The sequence below is a fragment of the Theropithecus gelada genome, chromosome 3 (assembly GCF_003255815.1).
Source record: "Theropithecus gelada isolate Dixy chromosome 3, Tgel_1.0, whole genome shotgun sequence".
In the NCBI taxonomy this organism is placed as follows: Eukaryota; Metazoa; Chordata; class Mammalia; order Primates; family Cercopithecidae; genus Theropithecus; species Theropithecus gelada.
This window is the reverse complement of record NC_037670.1, coordinates 69,438,028-69,464,976: the sequence shown is the minus strand read 5'-3', so window position 1 is coordinate 69,464,976 and position 26,949 is coordinate 69,438,028. Positions and strand designations below refer to the sequence as shown.

General features: G+C 41.8%; 1 protein-coding gene across 3 annotated transcripts in view; it reads left to right on the top strand.

The window, feature by feature from the left end:
- The window catches only part of HECW1 (HECT, C2 and WW domain containing E3 ubiquitin protein ligase 1), a 454,397-nt gene that overhangs the window by 355,753 nt on the left and 71,695 nt on the right, over nt 1–26,949 (top strand). For all 3 annotated transcript variants that reach the window (XM_025379207.1, XM_025379206.1, XM_025379205.1), the window contains 3 exons: nt 1,667–1,788; nt 4,182–4,367; nt 15,053–15,187. In XM_025379207.1, coding sequence (XP_025234992.1) covers nt 1,667–1,788; nt 4,182–4,367; nt 15,053–15,187 — 443 coding nt within the window. The remainder of the gene's footprint in view (nt 1–1,666; nt 1,789–4,181; nt 4,368–15,052; nt 15,188–26,949) is intronic.

Below are 26,949 nucleotides of genomic sequence, written 5' to 3'. Positions count from 1 at the left end.
AAAGGCACATCCACAGTTCCACCACCAATTTTAATTCCCCCCTTTCAATTCATTTTACCAGATATGCTAACTAAACTGACTAGTTTAGGTTTTTCTGTTACTATTACTATTATTATTATTATTATTATTGAAGAGAGAGTGTCTGTTTGTCATCCAGGCTGGAATGCATAGTGCGATCATAGCTCACTGGAGCCTCCAACTCCTGGGCTCAAGCAGTCCTCCCAACTCAGCCTCCTGAGCAGCTGGCATCTCAGGCATGCACCTCCACGCCTGGCTAATTTTTTCATTTTTTGTAGAGACAGAGTCTTGCTATGTTGCCCAGGTTGGTCTCAAATTCCTGGCCTCAAGCGATCCTCCCGCCTCAGCCTCCCAAAGTGCTAGGATTACAGGCATAAGACACCACACCTGGCCTGTTATTTATTTCTTTGTTCAAACTTCTGAGAGAGACGTGGTACAATAGCCAAGTAACTAGAAACACGAGGAAAAGGCAGCAGAAAGTTTATTTCTGAGTTTGATATTAAATGAGTTGGCATTTACTGCATTAAAAAAAAATCCCACAATTAGTGGCTGAAACTCACAACCATGCATCTACCCCACAGTTCTACAGGTTGGCAATTTGAGCTGAGCTCAGCTGGGTGGCTCCTCAGAATGCTGCTGAGCTCACCTGTCCATCTTGGATCAGCTGTGGAGTCGGCCAAGGGCTGACCTGAGACAGCTGCCACTAGGGTGGCTTGTCCCTGCTCCCATGGCCCTGTGGCCTCTCATCTTGCAGCAGCCTCGCCCAAGCTCATTCTCATGGCCATGGCAGGGTTACCAGAGAGTGGAGACACACAGGTCTCTTGAAACCCTGATGCAGAACTGATCCGTTGTCACTTCTGACAAGTTCTGTTGGTTGAAACAAGGCACAAGGCCAGCCCCAATTCACCAAGGGGAAGAGCAGCAAAGTCCCAATGCAACTGGGTGTGGATACAAGGAGAGGAATTGTGGTCCTTTCCACAAACAGTCTATCACAGCTATGGTTAGCAATTTGTAAAGGAAATAAGAAAAAATAGCCAGGCATGGTGGTACATGCCTGTAGTCCCAGCTATTCCGCAGGCTATGTATCTGGGAGAATGGCTTGGGCCCAGGAGTTCAAGGCTGCAGTGAGCTGCGATCGCACAGCTGCACTCCAGCCTGGGTGACAGAGCGAGACCCCATCTCAAGAAAAGCAAAAAGAGAGAGAGGAAGGAAGGAAGGAAGGAGAAGGAGAAGGGGAAGGGGAAGAAGAAGGGGAAGGGGAAGAGGAAAGGGAAGGGAAAAGGAAAGGGAAAGTAAGGGAGAAAGACAGAGAGAGAGAAAGAGAAAGAAAAGGAAGGAAGGGAAGGAAGGAAGGAGAGAAAGAAAGAAAGAAAGAGGGAGGAAAGGAAGGAAGGGAGGAAGGAAGGAAGGGTAAGGAAAAAGAAAATCATTGTGATAAAAGGGAAGAGATGTTGTGGAGGAGCCTTACTGAAGTTATGCAGAAACACTGCTAGGAAATGATGATTCTTAACTGACATATGTAAAGTAATGACACTTGGCCTAAATCCAACAGTCTGCGCTGCTGTGTGGGTGAAGGCTTGTGTGCTGCTGCCATCAGGAGCGAAGTACAGAGGTTGAAATGCCTTTTTCCCAACTTCATTTTTTCCAGATCTAAGGAGAGAAGGGTCACTTTCTCCGGTTAACTCACAAAAAATCACCTTGCTGCTGCAGTCCCCAGCGGTCAAGTTCATCACCAACCCCGAATTCTTCACTGTGCTGCATGCCAATTATGTGAGTGCCCTAAAATGCGAAGGGAGGGGCCTGCCTTGGCAAGACCCAAAACACAGCTTTGTAAAATCATCTGATAGATCTAAAAGGGTAGAATTTTAACGTAAGCAAGAAAAAACAAAGAAGACAGCTCAGTCCACTCTTTTGACTATCTGTGAGTCTCCCAAAAAGGACAAAGGCTGGATTTGGAAATGCTGTTGCCTCTCTGGGTTTTTGTTAGGCTCAAATGTGTTAATGTCAGTGAAAGTGCTTTGGAAGCAAACTTGTTTTTATTATTATTAAAATTTTAAAGGAGCAAGATTATGAATCAGCCAGATTCCCTTCAACCTAATCATTTTATAAAATCATTTTCACTGATAAAATTTTAAAGCAGCGTTCTTCTAGGTAAATAACTGGGTTTCTTTTTGATACGGTTTTTTAAAATATCACTCTGAAGTTAAATTTGATATGATTTTACATATGTAGTTTTTTCATTGCTTTTTTTGGTATTTTCAAGAAAGCAATGGCATGATATCACTATATTCATTAATTTTTCCATTCAACAAACATTTTCTGCGGTTCAGGCTCAGATCTAGGTGCTGGAGTCACAAAGACAGATTAAGGTGATACCTAAACAGTAGGAGATCTCATTTTGTGGAGCAATGATGTGAAAAAGATCAGCCCAGTGTGACAGGACCAAGCCAAACTGAGGGAGGACAGAGTGCTCTGGGGGCGCTAGGGAGCATTCTTGGGGAGGCGGCTGAACTGAGTCCTGAAGGTCGAAAGTGGACAAGAAGAAGTCCAGGCAGAGGGACATCTGTAGAAAGGATGCACCCGTGAGGGGGCCTGGGGGACAAGCCCAAGGTGGTGAGTGTGAGTGACTGGCAGGAGGCAGAGAGGAGGAGGGGCTGGAGACTGGGCAGCAGAACACCTGGTAATTCATGCAAAGGAGCCTGGATCTACTGCAGCAGGTCACAGGAGTCAACAGTAGCACTCAGGCTGCCTGACCAGGGGGGTTGATGATGGATTTTCTCTGGCAGAGTGTCAGGGAGAGAGACTGAGCTGAGGGGGTTGAGACACAGGCTGATTCAACCGCTGAGTGAGAGATGATCTGGCTGTGACCTAAGGAAGGGGTGGGAACGTGGCAAGGAATGGCTCCATTCGAGGACATTTCTCATGGACTCAGCAGCACTTAGGTCCACCGTGATCATGAGTGGGCGCAAGATGATAACTCAAGAAAGACAGCGTAGTTTCTGCTTTGGGCACCTGGGTGAGGCAGTGACCGCACTAAGCTGGAGCTGGAGTTTGACTGGGTGATGGAGGGTGTGGCTACAGAGGGGGATATCAGTTTTTAGCAGGTTATTTCTGAGAAGCCTGTGGGATGCCCAGTGGCTCGATCCCAAGCAGCTCCCCAGAGGCGTTGTGGGGGCCACAGGGAGAAAGCGCGTGGCACATGGCCATGCCCCAGCTCTGGGTGCAGGTGGCCCTGGGCCAGTAGGAGCCACTGGCCCAAACAACCCCCTGTCTACATGTGGTCTGTCCCTTCACGCACGCCCCTGCCGCCACACACACACACACCAGCCCTGTGTACCGTCACATTGTCATTTCTTTCTTCATCTGTTCCCATCCCCCAACCCCCTACACACACACACACACACACACACACACACACACACACACGTTTTTACATAGGATTCAAAGAAATGACAGACCTCTCACGTCCAGCCTTCAATCCCCAGAGGCCCTAAATTAATGCTCCCTGTTTTAGACAGGTAGGAGGACCAAAGGCAGACCTCAATAGTCAGAGAAGGGACCATGGAGGAGAGAGAGGAGTGAGGTTCAGGCAGGTAGAGGGAGACCAAGGAGAGCCAGACGTGACTGAGACAGCAAGAAAACCGTGTGGAGTTGCACAGAGGGGTGGTGGGCCGCGTCCCGTACTACGCAGCACTCAGGTGGAACGGGTGTCACAGATTGTCCATGTGGGCCAAGGGGGCATGATTCAATGCACATTTACTTTTTTTTTTTTTTTTTTTTTTTTGAGACAAAGCCTTGCTCTGTTGTCCAGGCTGGAGTGCAACAGCACAATCATGGCTCACTGCAGCCTCTATTCTCGGACTCAGGTGATCCTCCCACCTCAGCCTCCCAAGTAGCTGGGACCACAAGCACGTGCCACCACGCCCCGCTAATTTTTAAAATTTTTTGTAGAGATGGGATCTTGCTATGTTGCACAGGCTGGTCTCGAATTCCTGGGCATTTACTTCTTGAGCAAGAGCTCATTTTCTGAGGCCTCTACCTCACACTCATAATAAACCGCTGTGTCACAATCACACTTAGCAGTGTTAGGGTGCTCACGGTGTGCTTGCTCTGTGTTTTTCCTCATTCCCCACTCCTTACCCCATCGCCCTGACCCATCTCAGAGTGCCTACCGAGTGTTCACCAGTAGCACCTGCTTAAAGCACATGATTCTGAAAGTCCGACGGGATGCTCGCAATTTTGAACGCTACCAGCACAACCGGGACTTGGTGAATTTCATCAACATGTTCGCAGACACTCGGCTGGAACTGCCCCGGGGCTGGGAGATCAAAACGGACCAGCAGGGAAAGGTGAGTGTGACCCACATGCTGGGTTTTCATCAGACAGGCTCCTTCCCCAAGGTGAAGTTTAGCGAGGATGTGAGGAGGAGGGTATAGGGAGGAGTTATGTCTGGGAGATGCGCTGTCAGCTGCCAGCAGGAAAGAGGGTGATGACCATCCACATCTGGGCTTCTCAACCTCAGCGCTACTGTGGGGAGAAGGGGGCCAGGTCGGGGGAATACCTTGTGCCTTACGGGACATTAGCAGCATTCCTATCCCTCACACCACTAGATGCCAACCGTTGTGACATTGTTATGTGTTCCCTGGGGGGGCAAAGTCACACCTAATTAAGAACCACTGTCTGCATGATTTTAAATTTAGGTTTGGAATGTGGAACCGAATTCTTCCCAGTGAACTTTTGGTTGTTTGCCTCCTTAGACAGCTAACTCTCAGGGGATAAACTCGTTGGTTAAATGCAGTGACACTGTTAGAGGATTTGTTGTGATTTCCCTAATACACCTTAAGTTTTCTGTAAAACAGCCTAACAAGCAGAGTGGGGTGTGCTGGGCCCGTGTGATCTTCCCTGGCTTCCAGTTTGCTTCTGTGTAACCTTAACCCAAACCGGGCCTTTCCGGCCATGCTTTAGAAGACCAGCTGAGTCTGAAAACAAGAAGGTTTCTTCCTAATCTTCATCAGCCATCTCAATGTATTCAAAGGACAGGCCAAGTAATTTACTAGAACTGAACCTGTGTAACCTTCTATGAACTTTACCGGAGAGAATCCCTCCCTCTTTCTGGTCCAAGGAACCAGAAGCTTTGCCTGCAGTCATGTCTGTGACGTGTCCTTTCCTCTGTGAATGTGAGCCTGCAAAGCCGTGTTCCTCAAAGGGAGCTGATTTGGCATCAATGTCCCCTCGAAGCCTTGCGTCTCTCTCCTACAAACCCCTTAGCATGCCTCAGAACCTGGACTCTCTGGAGTGTGTGGGGAAAGAATGGGGGACTCATTACAAGTCCATTCATAAAATGAATCTCTAGGACCAGCTCCTCTGTAACCAGGGATGAATTAGGGGAGGGGAAAGAGCATGCCTTGTGTAGTAGAAAAGCCACTGTAGCCAGCATCTGCTCCCTGGGATCTTCTCGTTGACTGGACGTGGCCTCTGTTGGGAGAGGGACAATGATTTGTATGTGGGGACTTGGTAATATGCATTAGGGTGGGAAAATGAAGCCTGAGCCAGAACAGAAAGTAAAGGAGTGGCTTATCAGAGCTGGGTTTTGGGTAGCCACATTTACATTTATTGCTTAACCAGGATGCCAAGACGACACCACCATGTTCATCATGCAAACAGCACACACCGATGTGAACAGCTTGCTGAGTCTTGGATTTCCATGACTGCAGTTTTTGTACCAGGATAAGGATGTCAGGGAGCCCAGTGGAATGACAAGGAGGCTTCCCAATGCAATAAGCCCTGGTTCTCCATGGTACACATGCAGATAATGTGACATCCCCTGGTCGTCACACCAGCAGGGAAGCACAGAGGCTGAGATGCACTCTGAGAGTTTTGTTCCATTTGGGAATGCATATGAGGGAATTTCTGGTAAGAGCTCTTCCCCCTAATTCTCTTTAGCAAGAAGATATCATACATGAGAGAGAAAAATTCTGAATTTGAAATGAGAAGACTTTCAGTTATGACACCAACTAGCTGTGTGCCTACACACACATGCACACACACACACACACAAATGGTCTCACCTATTTCTTATTAATTGAACACACACACACACATACACACACTCATAGTGACAGAATGTCTAAGAGGCATACCATGTAGTGAATTGCTGGGGAAAGTTGCCTTAGACTTGCAATGTATTACCACAGTCCATAGGGTGGTCAGAAAGGAACAAAGGAGAATAGTGGGAAAAATACATGGACCAGTCCATCTCCATCTAAATACATGACCCTGTGCAAGTCACTCCACCTTTCTGAGCCTAAAAATAGCAACAATAATGCCTACGTTGCCTTCATGATTTTACAACCAGATAAATAAGTTAATAAGTTAATGAAGGAATGATTGATAATATCATGACAGATTAGTAGTATCTGCCATTCTTTCTCTTAATGTCCCCCAAAATAATCCAAGATCAAGATTGTTAAGTGGGGGAAATAAAAGAATATCTCATTGCCAAAGCCCATTGATGAGGGGAATAGATTGAGAAAAACATATTAGGACTGTGTCTCACAGGTTTCACCCTTGGAAAGGATATGCTGCACAGCAGGCTGAGAGTTAGGAACACAACTCCCTGAACAATGGGGTGGCCATAGCTCACTATGCAAAAGCCACCTTCATAGCTGTCCAGAGCAGGTCCTTGCCCCTCACCCTGGACAATCTGCTTCTTGCTTTATCTACAAATTCAAACATGGCAACATTTGCTTTTATTATCCACCTTGATAGGAAGTAGAAGGGCTGGGCAGAGCTGTTTGGTGTCTTTGAATGCATGGTCATCTCTACAAAGGGGACAGAGGCAAGGAGCTCAAAGCTCTGCTGCTTCAGGAGGACTGGAGCAAAGAACACACTGGCATCTGACTCATCTGCCATCTTCAGATTCTGAGAAAGGAGGACAGAGCCTTCTGCCCAATTTAATAGAGATTGCATGTGAGCCTTATGCCTCATTCCAAGTCTGAGCTGAGGGAGGCAGTCACCATCAGAGAGGTAGGGCGGTGGGCCCCATGGGTCCTATCTTGTAGCAGACATGAGGCCAAGGCAGCTTCTGCTAAGGAATGAATAAATAAAATGAGAAGGGGCCTAGGAAGAGACACTACTGCAAGAAGCAAACAGAATCTTGGTCTGACAAAAAGCATGTCTCTTTTTTCAGAAAGCATATTCTTTCTCAGAAAGTATAATTTTCTTTGGAAAATAGAACTGTTTAAAAGACATCTATTCATCATCCATGAAATGGCACAGGAGCACATGACTTCTGTTATTCACCAAGAGGAAAAAGCCACAAACAGAAAACAAGCTGGGAGGAAACAGACATAGGTAGTCTGAAAATAGCTGTTTTAAGATTGCAGGGAAAAGCAAAAGGTAATAATAATAGCATAAGGATAAAACAGAGCAGCACTGATGCTGTGTGAAATGTCATTACCAATATGGCGTATGAACATGGAAACAGCCACTGAAGCAGAAGGAAGGGACCAGATTTCCATCAGTGGAGGAGACGGTTAAAAAAAAAAAAAGCAAAAACTGAAAAAAGAAAAAACTTATCTTCTCTATGCTTATCCTAACCATTCAAGTTAATGCCACAACCTTCCCTGACCCCTAGACCATGTGCTCCCCCATGTCACTTACACATTTATTAGGTTTATTGCTTATTCTCTGTTTCTTGTGGCAGGATTTTAAGCTTTTTGAGAATGGAAATCTTTGTTTTGCTCACTGATAAAACATCAAGAGCCAAGAATAATGCCTAGTATATAGTTGGCACTCAATAAATCTCTGTTGCACCAATGACTTATAGAGTTACCTGAGGGAAGAAACCAGAATACTAGGTACAGCAGGAATAATTAAATATTAATGTTAATTATATTAAATAAATATTAAAATTAAAACGTTGCCGATTTAAAATAAATTATTTAGGTGAGCAGATTAATTGGGCTCACTGAATTACAGTAAAGGTAATTAAAATACATTAGATAATCTACACATGTTCTGGAATGTCTTTAAATAGAAATTCTTTAAAAATCTTATCAATATGCAGCCATGATAATATAAAAGTTACCTACAAAAGAATAAAAATCAGACAAGCGTCAAATTTCCCATCCTAAAAATGAAACTAGAGAAATCCACAGAGCAATGACTCCAAGATATTGATGAGAAAAGATTGTAGCCCAGTAGTCCTAAATACAGACAATGATTGTCATTCATGGGTGAAAACAGAAAAACAACCTCATGTGCAAAAGCAGAGCTTACCCTACTCTTTTACCCATCCTGATTGTTACGGTTTGATAGTTTGGATATGATTTGTTTGACCCCTTAAATCTCACACTGGAATTTAATCCCCACTGTGGCAGTGTTGGAGGTGGGGCCTAGTGGAAGGTGTTTGGGTCACAGGGACAGATCCCTCAGGAAGGACTGGTGCCATCCTTGCAGCAATGAGTGAGTTCTTGCTTATTAGTTCCCTCTAGAGCTGGTTGTTAAAAACAGCCGGGCACCCATTCCCTACCCGTACACTCTCTGGCTTCCTCTCTTACCATGGGATCTCTGCACATGCTCCCCTTCACCCTCCATCGTGAGTGGAAGGAAGCAGCCTGGGGCTTTCACCAGACGCCCAGTCTTCCAATCAGCAGGATCATGAGCCAAATAAACCTTCTTTCTTTAGAAATTTCCTGGTCTCAGGTATTCCTGTATAGCAACACAAACACACTAAGATGCTGATGAAACACCAAAAGCCATTCTCCAGATGGATCACTAACAAATCAAAGCACAACATTAATAGTGAAAAAATGATGGTATATAAAGGACTAGTGGTGAGTATTTAAATCAATCAAATACATAAATATAAATAAAAGTAATTGTTGTTAAAATGCTTTAAAACATATTGGAAAAGTCTAAATAAAATGTTGAAAATCTGTATAATACAAATGGAATAGTTGTATAGTAACAGTCTGGATCAATGTCACCAGACTGGAATAAAAAAAAAAAGTAAGGAAGTGAGAAGAGGGAAGATGAGCAGGGGAAGGAAGATTATGCTGAGTTACTAGTTGGGCTCAAGGGGAATAAAACTGGATCATTTAAGAAACAAAGGCTAAATATAGTAATTTGACAAGCTTAAAAGGCAACTCTTTGTACCATTTAAAATAGAATTTTTCTCTTCCAAATTCCTTCAAAAGATAAAATCAAACAAAATAGAGTTTGTATGACAAAACACAAAAAACTGCAAAGAAAATGGAAACAATAAAAGTTAAGGTAACAAGTAAGTAAGTAAAGTAAAAAAGTAAGTAAAGCCAAGCATAACAGTTATGGCAACAGGTGGAAACATGATAAACTTATGTACCAAAAGGAAAACACTTTCAGCTTTGGTAACAAACAGATCCAGTTTACAAAAAGACATACCTAAGAGGTGATTTAGAAAGTTTAGAAATAAAAGAATAAATATTAATGTAGTATGAAGACAATAACAGAAAAACCAGTGGTGCAGTATTCATATAATACAAAGGAGAGTTTCAACCATAATCCTTAAATGGGGGTCAAAGAAATATTTAATATTAATCAATGGCACAATTAAGATAAAGATATAATAATCATGTACCTTATGAGCCAAATAATAACATATTTTATTAAATAAAGAAAAATCAAGGAGAAATGAAAGGAGATGAAAGAAATACAGTTGTAGTAGGAAAATGTGTTTTATATCCATCAGTTTGACAGATTAAATAGACAAAATAATTTGAGATTTAAACAATATAACTTTATGCGAATGAAACATATTGATTCTTTTATTAGAAATAAAGTTTACATGAATGAACAAACAAAATGTGGCGTATATCTGCAATGAAATGTTTGTCCTTACAAAGAAATGAAATACAGACACACGCTACAACATGAATGAACCTTGAAGACATTATGCTGAGTAAAATAAGCAAGACACAAAAGGACAAGAGTTATATGATTCCATTCATATGAGGAACCTAAAATAGTCAAACTTATAGAGATAGAAAGTAGATCAGAGGTTACCAGGGGCTTGAAAGAGTAGAAAATGAGGAGTTATTGTTTCGTGGATACAGGGTTTCAATTTGGGAAGGTGAGAAAGTGCTGGGGAAGGAGAGTGCCTATGGTTGCACAATCGTGAGAATTTATTATACTTAATGCCACTGAACTGTACACCTAAAAATGATCATTTTACATATATTTTGCCAAATATATGTAACAAAAAAGAAAAAGGGCCCCCCAAAATAGAGTTGACAACTTCTTTTCATGATTATTTTTGTAAGTGGTGATATTCTACACTCCAAAGAAAACAAAAAAGCAGAATATAATCAGGTCACATCCTATGGTCATAAAGCAATAAAACTGAATTGTAGGTAAATTTAAGCACAATCATAAAAACAAAATCTTTGCCAGCTGGAAAGTAAAAGCAATGTTCTAGATGACTCTTGGATTTAAAATAAAATAAATACTTAGAAACCATTGAGAAATGTTGAAAATACATGTGAACAATACTTAATAAAATATAGAAAGGATATACTCAAAGACTTAGTAGCATTAGAGAATTTCAGTTGATTACTTTTTTTTTTTTTTTTTTTTTTGAGACGGAGTCTCGCTCTGCCGCCCAGGCTGGAGTGCAGTGGCCGGATCTCAGCTCACTGCAAGCTCCGCCTCCCGGGTTCACGCCATTCTCCTGCCTCAGCCTCCCGAGTAGCTGGGACTACAGGCGCCCGCCACTGCGCCCGGCTAGTTTTTTGTATTTTTTAGTAGAGACGGGGTTTCACCGTGTTAGCCAGGATGGTCTCGATCTCCTGACCTTGTGATCCGCCCGTCTCGGCCTCCCAAAGTGCTGGGATTACAGGCTTGAGCCACCGCGCCCGGCCTTCAGTTGATTACTTTAGGAAATGTTTTAAAAAATTACTTGATAAAAATTACTTATTTATTTATTTATTTAGTGAGACTGGGTCTTGCTCTGTCACCTAGGCTGAAGTGCAGTGGCATGATCACAGCTCACTGCAGCCTCAACTTCCTGTGCTCCAGCAATCTTCCCACCTCAGTCTCCCGAGTAGCTGGGACCACAGATGCACACCACTACGCCTAGCTTTTTTTGGTATATTTTTTTGTATTTTTTTGGTAGAGACAGGTTTTTGCCATGTTGCCCAGGCTAGTCTCAAGCTTCCAAGCTCAAGAGATCCACCTGCTTTGGCCTCCCAAAGTGCTGGGATTACAGGTGTGATGAATACACATTTATATTTTAAAAACAAATACCCTTGGTCAACTAAGAATGTAAATATGTTTTCATGACCTAATAAAGCCTCCTTTAAAACAATGGACATCTTATTGTACAATTGGGCCTAGTAGTTTTCCCTTAAAAATCAAGAATAAGAAAAGATTTCAACCACCACTTATTTAACGTTGTTCTAGAAATACTCACCAATATTACAAAACAGGAGGTAAAAATGAAAAAGTCCTCCTAAAGAAGAAGACAAAATTAACATGATTTGCAATTAAAAATCAAAGAGGATATACTTAAAAGAGTCATTTATTTGATGGAAGCATTTAATGTGATGAGCAGACAAAAAGTAAATACACAAATAATAACTTCACTGAGTACCAGCAATGAAGGGTTATAAAACATTATAGGAAAAGATGCACTCAGAATAGCAACAGACAATATTAAATACCTATAAATCATCTTAACCAGAAAGATGTGTCTTTCAGTAAAACAACTACAAAACTGTACTAAGAAGAAAATTCTTTAATAGACTTGTTCAGAAATGGGAAATGGTTACACAAACTCTCACAAGGAATGAATTCTCTCCAAAATCATTTGCAGTCTCAAAGTGATTCTAAACAAAATCCTGATAGAACTGTTTTTGGAACTTAATAAAATTCATATTAGTTCCTCTGGAAAAATGAAAGCAAACAGACAAGAATATGTCAGAAAATCTTGGAAAAGAAAGGGGAAACTTGCCCTACAGACGTTAATAATTGAAATAGTGCGGTACCAGTGAAAAGCCTCAGACCATTGGAACAAATAAAATATCCCGAAACAGACAGTAGTATTTATAAGAAATGTATTTATAATAAAACAATAGGAAATGAATGATTTGGAAAAATGAGCTCTCTGATAAAAAATATCAAACTATAACTTAATATTATACCAAAATAAGTTTCAGAAAGGTGAAAGATTTAGTGTTAACGATTAACTCACCTAAAGCTAGAAAAATATAGTTAAACACTTAACTGACCCCTGGAGAGAAATGATTGAGAGATTTGAATACATAGGAATATTAAAAATTCAGTGTATTAGAAAATAAAGCAAACAAAAATCAAAAGCAAATTTGAAAGCAGATATATAACTTAGCACATGGATAATAAATAAAAAAACTTTAACATCCCAACAACAATAACAAAAAAGGGAACAGACATCACAGGCAATACACTAAGGAAGGAATTGACTAATTAGCCTATAAGAAAATGTTTTTCTTTTGTAAATTCCCTGGGAAATTGTAATTCATCATTATTTACCATGTAACATTTCTAAGAGTTCTTTCAAAATTAGTATTTGTGAGAGAATTATAAAGAGGAAGATTCATGAACTAATGGTAACATGATAAATCTGAACAACTGTTGTGAAGATAGTTTATTAGTATGGATCAATAATCATAAATATTTTTCTAACTTTAACCAAGTAATTAATTCAACTTTTAGAAATGCATACCAAAGAATTGCCACAGATACACAAATATAAGGAACCTATTTAATTTAATTTATAAACATCTCAGCATGTATTTGAATAATGAAAAGTCTATTTTTAATATTTATTAGTTTAGCTTACACTTGTGTGTTTAAAATGCATATTGATGCATTTTGTTTTTTCCCATTCCCATTTAAGTCTCATTCCATTTCCTTGTATTTTTTACATCACTAATGTCATTTTTTGAGTCCTCTACCAATTTTTCAAGGGTATATCATCTTCAGTTCCAATTGAACATACAGCCCTTTTTGAATCTGTGTGGGTTGCTGTCTTGGGGAATTTTACTGCAAGTCACAAATATTGATTCGCATGATATTAGAAGTGTTGTTATTTACCTTTTTCCTGGGGGGTATATTTTTGTCTCAATAAACCACTTCCTGTATGAGTTTTTATAAAGCTCTTTAAACTGCTTGTTTACAATGACATCCAATAGTTGAAATTATAAGCTTACACCTTCCGAGAATAATTTCTAAATCTGTATAAAATTTATTTAACTACTTTTGTCAGGTTAACCTAAAAATATCTAAAACTAGCATTGATTGAGGTCGTTTAAAGCTGGTATGACTTCACCAAATGTTACTGTTCATTGAAAAGAGAGTAATTAAAAAGTTGTCTTATGGTACAAAGGGTTTGTTGAAAAAAAAAACAAGGTAATAACTTTCTTTTTATGAGAGATAATTTTAAATTTAAAGAACAATGTTGCCGTATATTGAAATATATACAGTAATCAGACATGGCACAAGGATTTATATTCAAGAGTGTTTGGCAGGGCACAGTGGCTCATTCCTGAATCCCAGCACTTTCGGGAGGACAAGGCAGGCAGATCACCGAGGTCAGGAGTTTGAGACCAGCCTGACCAACATGGAGAAACCTCGTCTCTACTAAAAATACAAAATTAGCTGGGCATGGTGGTGTGCGCCTGTAATCCCAGCTACCCGGGAGGCTGAGGCAGGAGAATCACTTGAACCCAGGAGGCAGAGGTTACAGTGAGCCGAGATTGTGCCACTGCACTCCAGCCTGGGTGACAGACAACAAGAGTGAAACTCTGTCTCAAAAAAAAAAAAAAAAAAAGTGTTCATTGAAGCATTATTTTGAAACAGTAAAAAAGTCAAATGTCTAACAATTAAGAGTACTAAAATTAATTGTTATACTTCCATCAAACTTAATATCATGTAGTCATTAAAATTCTCTGTTAAAAGAATACTTAATAATTTAGGGAAATACTTACAAAATAGTGAAAAAATGTGGAGAAAATATGTATATATTTGTATGTATGGAAAAGAAAAAACTGAGGAGAAAAAAATCAAAATATTTTGGTGCTTATCTTTAGACTCTGATATTTGGGGTGATTTTTATTATCTTCTTTCTACTTTTTTATCTTTTTAAAGTTTTTTCTCAGTAAAAAAATATACACATTCTGTAATAAAAAAGAACATTTATCTTAAATGTAAATGAAATACTCTACAAATTAATTACTAGTATTATCTTAACCCAGTAAAGACTCTATTGCTGTCATTTGCCATATTGAATAAAGTACTATAGTCACTGCTTAGAAACTCCATGAACCATGTAGAGTGCTTATCTATGACTGATACTGCTTCATTCAGCTACTGAGCAAACAGGCACAGTGTCCTGTTCCCCATCTAGATCAGTGATCTCCAACCTTTTTGACACCAGGGACCAGTTTTGTGGAAGACAATTTTTCTATGGATGGGAGGGTAGCGGATAGTTTTAGGAAGACTCAAGCACATTACATTTATTATCACTTTATTTGTATTATTATTACATAATAATATATAATGAAATAATCCTATAGCTCACCGTAATGTACAATCAGTGGGAGCCCTGAGCTGGTTTTTCTGTGATTAGATGCTGCCATCTGGGGATAATGAGAGATAGTGACAGATCATCAGGCATTAGAGTCTCATAAGGAATGTGCAACCTAGATCCCCCACATGCGCAGTTCACAATGGGGTTTGTGCTCCTATGAGAGGAATCTAATGGCATCGCTGATCTGACAGGAGGTGGAGCTCAGGTGGTAATAGTGCTCACTCGCCCGTGGCTCACCTCCTGCTGTACAGCCTCCTTTAGCCTGAACTAGATAGATGAGTTTTGAGTAGATTAAAAAAGGAAGTAGGGGGTACGGGAGGCTGGGCAGAAATAAACCTGAGGCCTGGGCCCTGTAGCACTCCTGTATATTACTGACTCCATTTTGGCCTTTTCTCACACATGGTGCTTTTTTCACTGGTCTGTTTGCAGTCTTTTTTCGTGGACCACAACAGTCGAGCTACCACTTTCATTGACCCCCGAATCCCTCTTCAGAACGGTCGTCTTCCCAATCATCTAACCCACCGACAGCACCTCCAGAGACTCCGAAGTTACAGCGCTGGAGAGGTAACCCTCCCTACACCCCACCCTACTGTTCACCGGTCACAGTCTCTGCCTCTTCCATGGGGACAGAACAATTATTTAGTGGTTAGGATCTAGGGTTGCCTGCGCTGGAAGAGACTAAGCCATATGCGCCCTGCTCTGTAGAAGAATGATGACCGGGATGCCCACTTAACACACCAGACCTTCACCCTGTCTCTACTAAAAAAAATACAAAAAATTAGCTGAGCGTGGTGGCAGGCACCTGTAGTCCCAGCTACTCGGTAAAAGGTAACTGTCTTCAGTTACCTTTTCTGCCTTGCCTTTTGTCCCACACAATCACCACTACTAAAAACCTGTCTAGTTGAAAGGAAACTGAAAATGCAATGTCGGGAGATCCCTACACTTATAGCTGGAGCTGTGCCTCCTGAGGCCTGTCACGTGTGAATACATGGAACTGCTATGTTATGTCGGACTAACTTTAAACTTCTACCTCTCCATAACATCCTAGAAAATACTTCAATAATGTATCCATGGACTAGAAACTAGGGGAAATTAAGCAGGCCACAGGAAGTGGTGCTCTATTCCTACTCTATTCCCACTCTACCATGTGCTCTTTCCTTGGCAGCACTTTGTGGCTACCGTGAAGGGCTAAGCATCACTTCATTGCTTTTCTGAATTAGTATCTATATTCCATACTCTTCCTGTCCTTCTTTCTTGAGCCAAAACGCAAAACATAGCTCTTTGTTTGCTCCTGATCAGTTCCTGACAATATCATGAGCAAATCTCTTTTTAGGTCCTAACTGACATTTCCCAAGTATCTGTGCCTTCTTTTTGTGGAAACCACCAGGATCTCAAGAGATGTGGCCTCTGAAAACTACTTCCCACAAAACAGCTTTTAGAATTGGATTATAATAAGGTTAAAAAATGAAAAACATGGTGTAGGAAGGAAAGGAATATATATGTATGTAGGTGAGTGAGTTTGTGTGTGTGTGCGTGGGTATATGCATGTGTGCGTGTGTGTATGCATATGTGTGTGTGTGTGTGTATATATATATGGAGAGAGAGAGAGAGATACTTATATCCCACAGTGAGTCATTCCAGGGAGAGCCAGGGAGTTTGTCTCCAGAGAAACTGGGAAGATAACAATTCACCCTGCAGCCACCTCCTCCAGATAGCAAACATAAGTCTCAAGGGAAGAGCCTATTGTTGATGTATTGGCACCAGTTATTTACCACTGTTTCAGAAGGAGTCCTCTGTATACTCTGAGAAACGTAACTGTTTCCAACCAGTGGCATTCATGGCTTAATGCCAGTGTGATAAAATGAATTTTTTTTCATGGAGCCGTCTTAAGTATCATTGTTTCAGGAGACTGCTGAAAGCATGCTAAATCTTTCTTTCTTCATATACATAAGGTATATGTGACCAGGCAGAGAGGAAGTACTACACATCCCTGGGCATTACATGGGTGTCAGGATTTGCTAGATGCGGATGTGTTCACAGACTACAGAAAGCAATGCCCCAGCTTCCCAGTTCAACATGCATAGTCTCTCTCCCTGGTGGCATTCCTGTAACACTCCACAAACTACAAGGTGGATTGTCTTGAGATTATAGGGAACAAACTCAAAATTCTTCATGAACTTGAATATACCATTTAAATTTACTTAAAACGTTCAAGCTCTTTAATCTCATTAAGAGAATTTCAGTATCCACATAGGGTAACTACATGTGATAAAGTAGCTGAGTACTGCAGACAGATTCACTGCCAATAAAACAAAAACTTCAGTTGTGCAAGATGAGTTCCCTAAAATACAGATCTCTTACAATGACAAGAAAATAATCTGAAATGTAAATATTTAAAACCTTTCTAACTGAAATAACAAGACTGAAACCATGGACACCACTTGCATTACCTGTTTTAAAACATGTGTTTGATGGGATTGAATAGCCCAAATAGAGTGAATTTAATATCATTTAAATCATTAATATCATTTGCCATAACATGTATGGCAAAGTGCCATCTGTATCAGTTAAGATCTAGCCGGGGCCGGGCACGGTGGCTCACACCTGTAATCCCAGCACTTTGGGAGGCCGAGGTGGGCAGATCACGAGGTCAGGAGATCCAGATCATCCTGGCTAACACGGTGAAACCCCGTCTCTACTAAAAAAAAATACAAAAAATTAGCCGGGTGTGATGGCAGGCGCCTGTAGTCCCAGCTACTCGGGAGGCTGAGGCAGGAGAATGGCGTGAACCCGGGAGGTGGAGCTTGCAGTGAGCTGAGAGAGTGCCACTGCACTCCAGCCTAGGCAACAGAGCGAGACTCCATCTCAAAAAAAAAAAAAAGAACTAGCTGGAGGACTCTAACACATACGATGAAAGGGTGTTGCCGTGCAATAGCCATCTGTCTGCTTCCTAATGCATCCACCCTGACTGTTCATCACATTTCCAAACCTCATCCATCCCTGTGCCCATCCTCTCTCTTCTGGTAGCTTTTGACTGACACAAGGGGACACTAAGAAAAGCAACAGAGAGAGAAGCCAAGAGGCAGAGGGTATCTGATCCAGAGGCAGTGCACCAGAGAAAACAAAGACTCGGCCTCTAAGAAAATAAATATGTGGTTCCTCCCACTGCAAGAGCCCTCAGCCTAGGGACAAGGAGACAGAGGGACTCTGGTATCAAAATAGAGGGGAGTGGGTGGTAGGAAATGTTGACTGCATTTGCTGTGATGTGATTTTGCTCAGTGAAAATTGATTCCATGCTTGGCTTGCTATGAGCACTGTGGAATGCAAAGTATGAGACAATCCCTGCCTTGGAGAAGTTTGTATTCCATTTTTGAAGCCAGGCCAAAAATACATACAGAGTTAAGTAACAAGAGAAATCAGAATATGGTTGAGTGGCAAGAGAGATGTTAGGATAAGTGCCGCAAAAGTTCAAAAGAAACCAAAGAAAAGTATCTTTTAAAATAAGGTACCTGGCATGCCTGTAATGCAAACACTTTGGGAAGCTGAGATGGGAGGATCGCTTGAGCCTAGGAGTTTGTGACCAGCCTGGGCAGCATGGCGAGACCCTTTCTCTACAAAAAATTTAAAAATTAGTCGGGTGTGGTGGCTTGCGCCTGTGGTCCCAGCTACTTGGGAGGCTGAAGTGAGAGGATGGCTTGAGCCTGGGAGGTAGAGGCTGAAGCAAAATGTGTTCACACCACTGCACTCCAGCCTGGGCAACAGTGCAAGACTCTGTCTCAACAAAACAAAACAAATAATAAAATAAAATAAGGTACCTGACTTGAACTTGAAAACTGGTAGAATAGCTACAAAGGATGGGGAAGGGAAGCCTTACAGAGCACAGCCTAAGCAAAGGTGCAGAGGTCGGATTGAGAAAGGCTCACAGAGAGACAGTGACTAGTTCAGTCTGAGCTGAGCAGCAGGTCCCCGCTTGCTATGCCTTGGTTTTCAGAAAACTTTAGTGCTGCATGGAAGAGTTGGAACTTTTTTAAGGGGCCACTGAATGAATTTGAGTAAAGTAATTGAATCACCCACTGTTTCAGGGTGAAATAATCTCTAAAACACATTTTGAGAGATAAGGAAAGACTCTTGGCATTTGGGGCAGGACAATTCTCTGATGTGTGGAATCGTCCCATTACATGGCAGTACGTTTTTTTCCTGACCCCATCCATTAAATGTCAGGAGTGCCCCCACTTGCCTAGTCATTATGACAAAACAAAACAGAACAGCCCCCCAGCACTTCCACACACCCATAGATGGTAGTATTACCCCAGTGAAGAACCATTGTTTTACAGTCTAGTAAACTGAAATACCAAGAGCTCACTTCACACAGGGAGTTCAGGACCACAGCTCAGGTTTCCCAACAGCCATCCATGCAAACTCATTTTTTTGTTGTTGTTGTTGAGATAGAGTCTCGCTCTGTCACCCAGGCTGGAGTGCAGTGGCACAATCTCGGCTCACTGCAACCTCTGCCTCCTGGGTTCAAGTGATTCTCCTGCCTCAGCCTCCCAAGTAGTTGGGATTACAGGCATGCACCACCATACCTGGCTAATTTTTGTATTTTCAGTAGAGACGGAGTTTCACTATGTTGGCCAGGCTGGTCTCGAACTCTTGACCTCAAGTGATCTGCCTGCCTCAGCCTCCCAAAGTGCTGGGATTACAGACGTGAGCCACCACGCCCGGCCACAAACTTATATTTTTAAAAGAAGACCATGAAAGCCAAGAAGAGGAAGGGCTGTGGCAAAGAGGGATTCGAGAGAGGCCTGCTGGAGACCACTGCCACAATCAGATGGAAGGGGATGAGGCCGAGTTGAGGTGACAAAGAGGGAAAACAAAGGGCAGCCCGTGGGGAGAAGCCTCAAGGAAGTCGGGGGGTATGGAGGAAAAAGTCACTAGGACTTCAGTCTGCAGACAGGCATTCCAGCTCCAGCATGTCCACAGAAGAGCTGGGTATCAATCATTGTTCATTCCTCCCCTGCTAGGGACCCCAGCTTCCTCTGCAAATGGGTGACCACTAACGTGTGTTCCAGCTCTGTGATTCTCAGAGTCTGTGGGGCTTGATTCCATGTCTTCAGGACCACGTAACTATGAGTCCCATTAACAGCACAGAGCTAAGAGGAGCAGGAAAGGCAGGAGGGGAGGATGGCAGGTTTGTCTTTAGGCAGGTTGATAATGTGTGTGAAAATAGCAGGATATCTGATTAGATATGACAGCTCAACAGATGGAAATATGAGACTCAGGAATCATCAATGGGTTATTTCCACAATCCATTGTTTTTCTGTGTCCTGTATCACAGGCAACAGGGAATTAAGCTATAGGTATTTCGGTATTTCTTAGACTACAACTTACAAGTGTGGGTATTTTCTGTTCACCTACATAAGCCATTCTCTTGAGTGTTATTCAGCAGTTGATTTTTTATAAATTGCATGTAAGGACAAAATTAAAGTGAGTTTCTATATTAAGGATCCTAAATGGTAAAATGTTTTTCTCCAAACCCCAATGACAGATTATTAATAGAAACATTGGTAAAAATCTTTTGGATTGTCCTTTACCTCACCTGGAAAATTTTCAGATTCCTGAAAGCAGTTATTACAAATAAAGGATTTATACATAAAAAGATTGTTATTTGACACTTTGACTTGCATTTTAATGTGGAGGCATATCTGTCTGCAATATATTCAAGCACCAGCAAAGTAGGACCTACCTCTCCTCAGAATGTGTGACCAGAATAAGTCACAGATAAGTGGAGTGCTGTGAATACTGGATCCCATCTTAGCAAAGAAATCACAAAAGGGTAACACATTTGCCTTGTCTACACTGCAATTCCTAATATAAGTTGACATCAATAAGGAAGGATAAGCAGAGCACATACTTTTCATTTCTTTTGCCATCGTATCTTGGTCAGGTTAGAAAATCGTTAGTCATAGAAAATTTCCGGAAGGTACACACCCAGAAAAAAGCTTGACAGTGACTGCCTCAGGAAAGGGCAAGAGTCTAACAGGGAAGAGAAACCTGCTTCTCACTTTAGAAGCAGAAGTCACTCTTAGTCATTCTTTGCAACGAGCTTCTTTGATGGCAAAAGTCATTTCATTGGCTCTGGTGACATGGAGGAACCTTCATTCAGGAAGCTTGCTTTTGGGGAGAGTAATCACTGCATTGCTTCTTAAAATCGGTCATTTTCCTCTTGGTTCAATGTAACCTGCACTTGGTCACAGGTTTGGCTGGAAGTTTGTAAAATTCAGACAACTTTGAACATAAACTTTTTAATTACAGTCATACATCACTGAACAGCAGGGATACATTCTGAGAATGTTGTTGTTAGGCAATCTTGTCATTGTGGACATCCTAGAGTGCACTTACACAAACCTAAATGGTACAGCCTACCACACACCTAGGCTGTACAGTGTGGCCTATGGCCCCCAGGCTGCAAACCTGTACAGCATATTAACTGTACAGAATCCTGTAGGCCGTTGTAACACAATGGTATTTGTGCCTCTAAACATATCTAAACGTAGAAAAGGTGAAGTAAAAATACAGTATAAAAGATTTTTAAAATAGTATACTTCTATTTTATAGGACTAAGTGTCCTATAAAAGTGAATGGAGATTGAAGGACTGGAAGTTGCTCTGGGAGAGTCAGTGAGTGAGTGACGGTGAGGCCTAGGACATTACTGTACACTACTGTAGAATATAAATACTGCGCACTTAGGCTACACTAAATTTTTTTTATTATTATACATTAAGCTGTGGAGTACATGTGCACAATGTTCAGGTTTGTTACATAGGTATACATGTGCCATGTTGGTTTGCTGCATCCATTAACTCGTCATTTACATTAGGCATTTCTCCTAATGCTCTCCTCCCCCCACCAACCCCACTACAGGCCCCTGTGTGTGATGTTCCCCTCCCTATGTCCATGTGTTCTCATTGTTCAACTCCCACTCATGAGTGAGAACATGCGATGTTTAGTTTTCTCTTCTTGTGTTAGTTTGCTGAGAATGATGGTTTCCAGTTTTATCCATGTCCCTGCAAAGGACATGAACTCATCCTTTATTATGGCTGCATAGTATTCCATGGTGTATATGTGCCACATTTTCTTTATCCAGTCCATCACTGATGGGCATTTGGGTTGGTTCAGTTTTTTTTCTTTTTTTTTTGAGAATGAATCTCACCTTGTCTCCCAGGCTGGAGTGCAATGGCATGATCTCGGCTCACTGTAACCTCCTCCTCCTGGGTTCAAGCGATTCTCCTGCCTCAGCCTCCTGAGTAGCTGAGGCTACAGGCACACACCACTACACCCGGCTAATTTTTTGTATCTTTCGTAGAGACGGGGGTTTCACCATGTTGGCCAAGCTGGTTTCAAACTCCTGACCTCGTGATCCACCTGCCTTGGCCTCCCAAAGTGCTGGGATTACAGGCATGAGCCACCGTGCCTGGCCTAAATTTATTTTTTTTAAAAGCGATTATACCATGATGTTATGACAGCTATGACATGACCAGGTGATAGGACCTTTTCAGCTCTATTATAAGCTTATGGGAACACCATTGCCTATGCATCCATTGTTGACTGAAACATCGCTATGCGGCACATCGCTATATGAACGATAAGTAATGAATGCAGAATACAGACACAGATGGAAAAGCATAATTCCCCATCTGGAGACACTGGTACACATAAACATAAAGACATTAGATCATGTTGTCTATGGTTCTATATCCTAGTGCCTCGTAGACAATTTCCACACCATTAACATTTTTCTGTAATGTTTTATCACATGGATCTACCATCATTTAACACAAGTCTTTCTTGAACGTGTGTTTATTGCCTGCTTTTAATTATAAAAATATTGAACAACTCAAATATCTCTGTTTCCTTCAGATAATTCTGACAACGTTGTTAATGATCCGTTTTCAGAACACAGAAGGAATCTAGAGATGAATGTAAATTCGTCCCTTGAGCCCTTCCTGTGAACTTGCTACATTTTTTTTATCATCAAGTCTCCAGTGTTTGCAGAGAGAGGGTTAGCTGATTATTAACCCAAATTCAGTCTAAAACATACAATTTTCAATCACAGCTTTAAGGAAACCCACAAGGGTACATTCCCAAACTGCAGCGCTGAAGAGCAGCTTGTTTACCAGTTGCTGAAAACTATTTTCTGAGGATATCTATTTTGTTTTGTCTGGAGAGCCAAATGTTTGAAGTTTTCACATTTACAATTATGATGAAAGCTATCAATATCAAAAGAAAAAGAAATCCTAAAAGTAGTCCCTACCACAAACTGGGTTTTACCCAATTATGGAAGAGTTGTCACAGCATATCTGGGGAGAGGCAGGCCACCAGGGGCTCTCTCTCCCCTCACTCGCCCTTACCACATGTGCCCACACGCACACACACACCCCCAAGAAACTAAATAAGACCAAAGGGGTCAAATGCCAGGACATTAGAGTCATGTCATTTTGGTTTTAAATGGAAAATCAGTCCTGTAGTCATTTTCTGACCTTAGGGAAAAAAAGCAGGCCAGGGATGGTAGCTCACACCTGTAACCCCATCACTCAGGGAGGCCAGGGCAGGAGGATCTCTCGAAGCCCGTAGTTCAAGACCAGCCTGGGCAACATATCAAGAACCCATCTCTACAAAAACATTTTCAAAATTAGCTGGGCACAGTGGCGTGTGCCTGTAGTCCCTGCTACTCAGGAGGCTGAGGTAGGAAGATTGCTTGGGCCCAGGAGTTTGAGCCTGTAGTGAGCTATGATTGCACACTACACTCCAGCCTGAAGAACAGAGACTCTGTCTCAAAAAAAGAAAAAGAAAAAAAGAAAGGAGAAAAGAAAAAACGTCAGGCATACTGGCTAAAGCCTGTAATCCCAGCACTTTGGGAGGCCAAGGTGGGCAGATCACCTGAGGTCAGGAGTTCGAAACCAGCCTGGCCAACATAGCAAAACCCCATCTCTACCAAAAATAGAAAAATTAGCCAGGCATGGTGGTACACGCCTATAATCCCAACTACTCGGGAGGTTGAGGCATGAGAATCACTTGAACCCGGGAGGCAGAGGTTGCAGTGAGCCAAGATCGCACCACTGCACTCCAGCCTGGGCAACAGAGTGAGACTCCATCTCAAAAAGAAAGAAAGAAAGAAAAAAAGCCATCTTGGCATCATGTTTGCAGTGAGATTCAAATCAGTCACTCAGTTGCTGTCAGACGTCCCTCAGGGTGGATTGTTTAGTACCACTGCCGGGCTTCAAGGATCCTAGCACACACTAAATCCTAGTTCAAACTTAGACCCTCAGAATTTCCTCCAGCCCTGCCTGAAACTGTCTTCATCGCTGTCCATTCCTGGGCCCCTTGTTGGAGAAGAGTGTTTCTATCCAACCCTCCTGTCCTCCGGGCTCTGGTCTATGAGCCATCCAGTACCAGCCAACCCTTTGCAGACATTTCTGTGGCTCAGGGACGCAACAAGCCCTATCTCCCCCTGTGTTATTTCCTCTATCACATTCGTATTAAGCCTGAAGAATGTTGGTCAGTCATCTGCCTTTGGGCTAGCTGGACTGCAGCTGGTTTCTGAAGTTTTTCAATCTGACTTAGTTTTACCCCTGAGTGGGTGACCTCAGAAGTAGGCACCATGAATGAATTTCCTGTGAGGGCCAGGAATAGAAGTGAGCCTCTTTCTGTTTCAACGCCTTATTCATTTCTGGGTGATGCCCTGACAGTTAGACACTTTCACTCAGGGCGAGACAACAAATGTCTCCTGAGCTCAGTGCACAGCCAAGCCTTCCTGAGCTCAGCGAGCAGATCTGGCTGTTTCCCCAGTTTCGCTCTGTTATCACTTAGATAACCTTCAGCTGGTGGGTCTCTGCAACTCCTGTCTTTACAAGGTCAATAATATTTTAAATACACATGAAGGCAAACTGACATGATTCCCTCCAAGAAAAAGAGGCTTATCATTTCAGTCCCAGAAAGCCTTTATGTATTTATTTATTTATTCATGGAGAAAAAATAGAAGTATGAGGATTCAATACTGCATAGTTTATTGATCAGCAAACTTTTCTTTCATCTTTTGCTTTGTAAACATTTGAGACTGGAATGTGCTGCTGCAGAAATACCACCTTCTAAACCCTGGTATCTGGCTTTGCCAGCTGAGCAGAGCTGAGAGCTAATGACATCAAAGTGAGAAGTCCACCAAAGTGGCACAGAATCTACTCCCTTGTCCTTCAAGTAGCCATGGGCAATGAGAAGGACCAGGAGAGAAAACAGATGCATCTGCATCTCTACCCAACTTCCAGAAGAGCAGCAAAGACTACCACATACAGAGAGTGAACTGGTGGCCCCTGTCCGCATACAAAGGATGTACTGGTGGCCACTGTCTGCATAAAAGGATGTTATCCTTGGGTGTGGAGTATGGAAGTGGGAACCAAAGGAAAATCAGCAATGCCTGTGTTCTTCATTAGGGATCGTTAAGTAATTTGCCCTACATTACGATCTGCAGTATCGCACATGGCCTATTCTTAAGTGGCCGTTTTGGAACGGACTTGTCTAGACTTTGTAGCACCGGTCCTCATCACCTTCCTGAATTCTGTGTTAGTGAGTTTTATGCTGGTCTCAGAGGGAGAATTGTCTTTCCTTTTTTTTAAATCTGGATGTTTGAACTCTTTCTAAGTGTCTTACAAAATTATCATCTGTTACATGAAATTAAACTTGGCTTAAGGATGCCTTCATACTTTTGAGTCGTTACATAATGGATTGCCACCTCACTTGGGACATGAATTAACTGAAAACCTAGTTTGGGAGTATACTTTGGCAACAAAGGGTTGAGTCTCAGCCAGTCACAACAGCCAAGCTTCAGTCAATCGCAGGTGGCTAACTGATCAGACCATGTTCAAATAAGGCAAACGCTGAGCCGTAACCAGTCCAGCTGCTTCGGTACCACGCTCCCATTCCCCCTCCATAAATGCTGCCTGCCCGCGGTTGCAGAACGGTGCTCTCTCCGCCCTTTCTGGTTCTGGTTCTGAGTGAGGACCACCCCATTCTCACAGTGTTCTTTGCTCAATTAAACTCTGTAAATTTACTTTGTCTAAAGTCTTTATTTTAACACTTCAAAATTCTTAACTATTTTAAAGCCTATTTTAGCATACTTTGCCAAATATCATAGGATGAGTTACACTCTACATTCAATCCCATATATCTGGTGAATGTACTGCAATGTGGAAACTCTATAGTGCGTCTATAGATTTTAACATCTTACTCTGCAAAGGTCTTAAAAAGCAAAATGTATGTAGAATCATAGTGAGAATGTCCATTATCATGCTCTAGAACTGCATAGTTTATTGATCAGCAAACTTTTCTTTCACCTTTTACAAAGGTGATGTTTTTAAATTTATAAAATTTAAAATTGAGCTAAGTTAGTTTTGTTTTGTTTTGTTTTGTTTTTGAGATAGAGTCTTGCTGTGTCGCCCAGGCTGGAGTGCAATGGTGCAATCTCGGTTCACTGCAATGTCTGCTTCCTGGGTTCAAGAGATTCTCGTGCCTCAGCCTTCCGAGTAGCCAGAATTACAGGCATGCGCCACCATGCCTGGCTCATTTTTGGATTTTTAGTGGAAACGGGGTTTCACCATGTTGGCCAGTCTCAAACTCTGGTCCTCAAGTGATCCACCCGCCTCAGCCTCCCAAAGTGCTGGGATTATAGGTGTGAGCTACCACACTGGCAAAATTGAGCTAATTTGGTTTAAAGTTAATCATCACAAGTATCAACTTTAGGCTAAGCAAGTTATTTCTCTCTGAAGTTTTGTAAAAATGCTTAAGCAGAACCAAGATATTGGAAGCAGGTAGGCAGCATGGAAGGAGTAAACACGTTCTTTGCAGTCAAGTATTAGAACCCTGGTTACCTCTCCAATGGTTGTAAATCTGGGGAAACCTTACTTTTCCTGGATCCTCAGATTCCCTGTTTGTAAATTTTGGTTAATAATGCTTATCTTGCAGAATTTGTTAGGATATGTAAGATGCTATGTGAACAGAAACCAGCACAGTGAATGCAATAACAGGCATTCAACAAAGAATGAATGTAATCAATAATATTTCAACAAGAAGTCCATTATACATTCAGTACTGAAGTTCAGTGCTACCTGTTAGAAAGTTATAGGCCTACCTTACCAATAATATTTATCTGGAATTTATCTCTCCGTAACAGATTTATGATGAGAAATGTTTCTTGAGCCATTCAATGTATTAATTTGATTAATATTCATGACTTTGGCATGATTACTTCTTTTTTTTTTTGAGACAGAGCCTTGCTC